We start from the raw sequence: 1,289 nt of genomic DNA, 5'->3' as shown, positions 1-1,289 counted from the left end.
TTTCTAAGTTGAACAGTTTCAGAGTTATAAGCATTTTTGCATGTCCAGACACCCCCTCTTTGAAAGGAGCCCCCTCCTCAAATATGGGGTGTATCATACAACCTTTGGCTGGCGCAGTGTAGGCCAGACTCATCTACAGCCCTGCCAAATTTCATGTTGATTGGTGCAGCCGTTTTTGTGCTACGGTTGACCAAAAATCACTGAAATAAATAAATGAATAAATGAATAAATAAATAGTACAAAAACAATATGACTCCCGCTTACGCTTCGCGTGCAGTGGTCATAATAATCTTGTGATATTGCAGGATGCCACACTTAGAACAAAACTTGACAGTAACCTGGGTGTGTCATAATGTTAGCAAGCCTTTTGTTATACACTAATTTCCTTTTGAATGAGGAACAGCTTAGATTTAAGACAAAATTTATCCTGAGGAACTTTGCATTAAAATTGACWAATTTCAGCTGTAGCCAACAGGTTRTTCAAACCTCTGGGGAATAGAGTTCTAATCCAGGGCAAGGCCTCCCCGCAGCATCGCAGCCCCCCAACATGTACATCTGTCCCCCCACCTCAGACAGAGAGTGATAGACACGCCCGCTGGACAGTCGTGCCAGGCTCTGCCAGTGGAACATGTTGGCATTAGGTACCGCCATGACCTAAGCTCCGAGATGTGGGACTGGAGGAGAAGAGGTTTGACAGAATGATGGACAGGAATGGAGAAGATGGTGAGTCTGGGGCTCAGGGCAGGGAGGAGGCTGAAGCAGGAGTGAGCAGTGGGGGTGTCAGATCACTTTAAGTCTTCTCTGGATGGTTTGCTGCCTTGCCCAGGCTCCTGGAAAACACAGAGCACAAAGAAACAATTGTATAAGTAACATCCAACATCCATATAAATCAGAGCACAATTTAAAACTGCATTAGGTCTGTGAAGGCCTATACACAATTTACATAGTTTTTTTTTCTGTATAGTATATATCTACATGTATACTGTGTTCTGTTTTAGCTGTTCATGACTCAGAATGTTCAGCTCACTCAGGAGATGGGTGCTACAACTTTTAATTTTGGTAACTTTTAGTTGGTTTTACTAATAACTTCATTTTGATCACATCTCTGTATTACATWACATTGAGATGTTTTTAAAATAATAACCACTGTTCTTTGAAATGTAGGCCACTTTAGCCTTTTGCTAATACTCTTACCAGTGCTAATTCTGCTTCTGCTAGTAGTAATCCATATTTTCAGTTACAGGCTGAATTGTGTCTAGCTTCTCCTCTCTGTCAATGCTCTCTGGTTT

General features: G+C 41.8%; 1 protein-coding gene across 1 annotated transcript in view; it reads right to left on the bottom strand.

Moving 5' to 3' along the window:
* The window catches only part of LOC106536158 (kelch domain-containing protein 8A), a gene marked incomplete at its 3' end in the record, with an annotated part of 13,800 nt that extends 12,973 nt beyond the window's left edge, over positions 1–827 (bottom strand). Inside the window, 1 exon segment of the mRNA XM_014033356.1 lies at positions 568–827. Within this exon segment, the coding sequence (XP_013888810.1) occupies positions 568–651 (84 nt within the window).
* Between the last annotated feature and the right edge of the window lie 462 nt (positions 828–1,289).

Source organism: Austrofundulus limnaeus, unplaced genomic scaffold (assembly GCF_001266775.1).
Source record: "Austrofundulus limnaeus strain Quisiro unplaced genomic scaffold, Austrofundulus_limnaeus-1.0 Scaffold1707, whole genome shotgun sequence".
Taxonomy (NCBI): Eukaryota; Metazoa; Chordata; class Actinopteri; order Cyprinodontiformes; family Rivulidae; genus Austrofundulus; species Austrofundulus limnaeus.
Note: the sequence above shows the minus strand (reverse complement) of the source record. Positions and strands in the feature narration are given on the sequence as shown.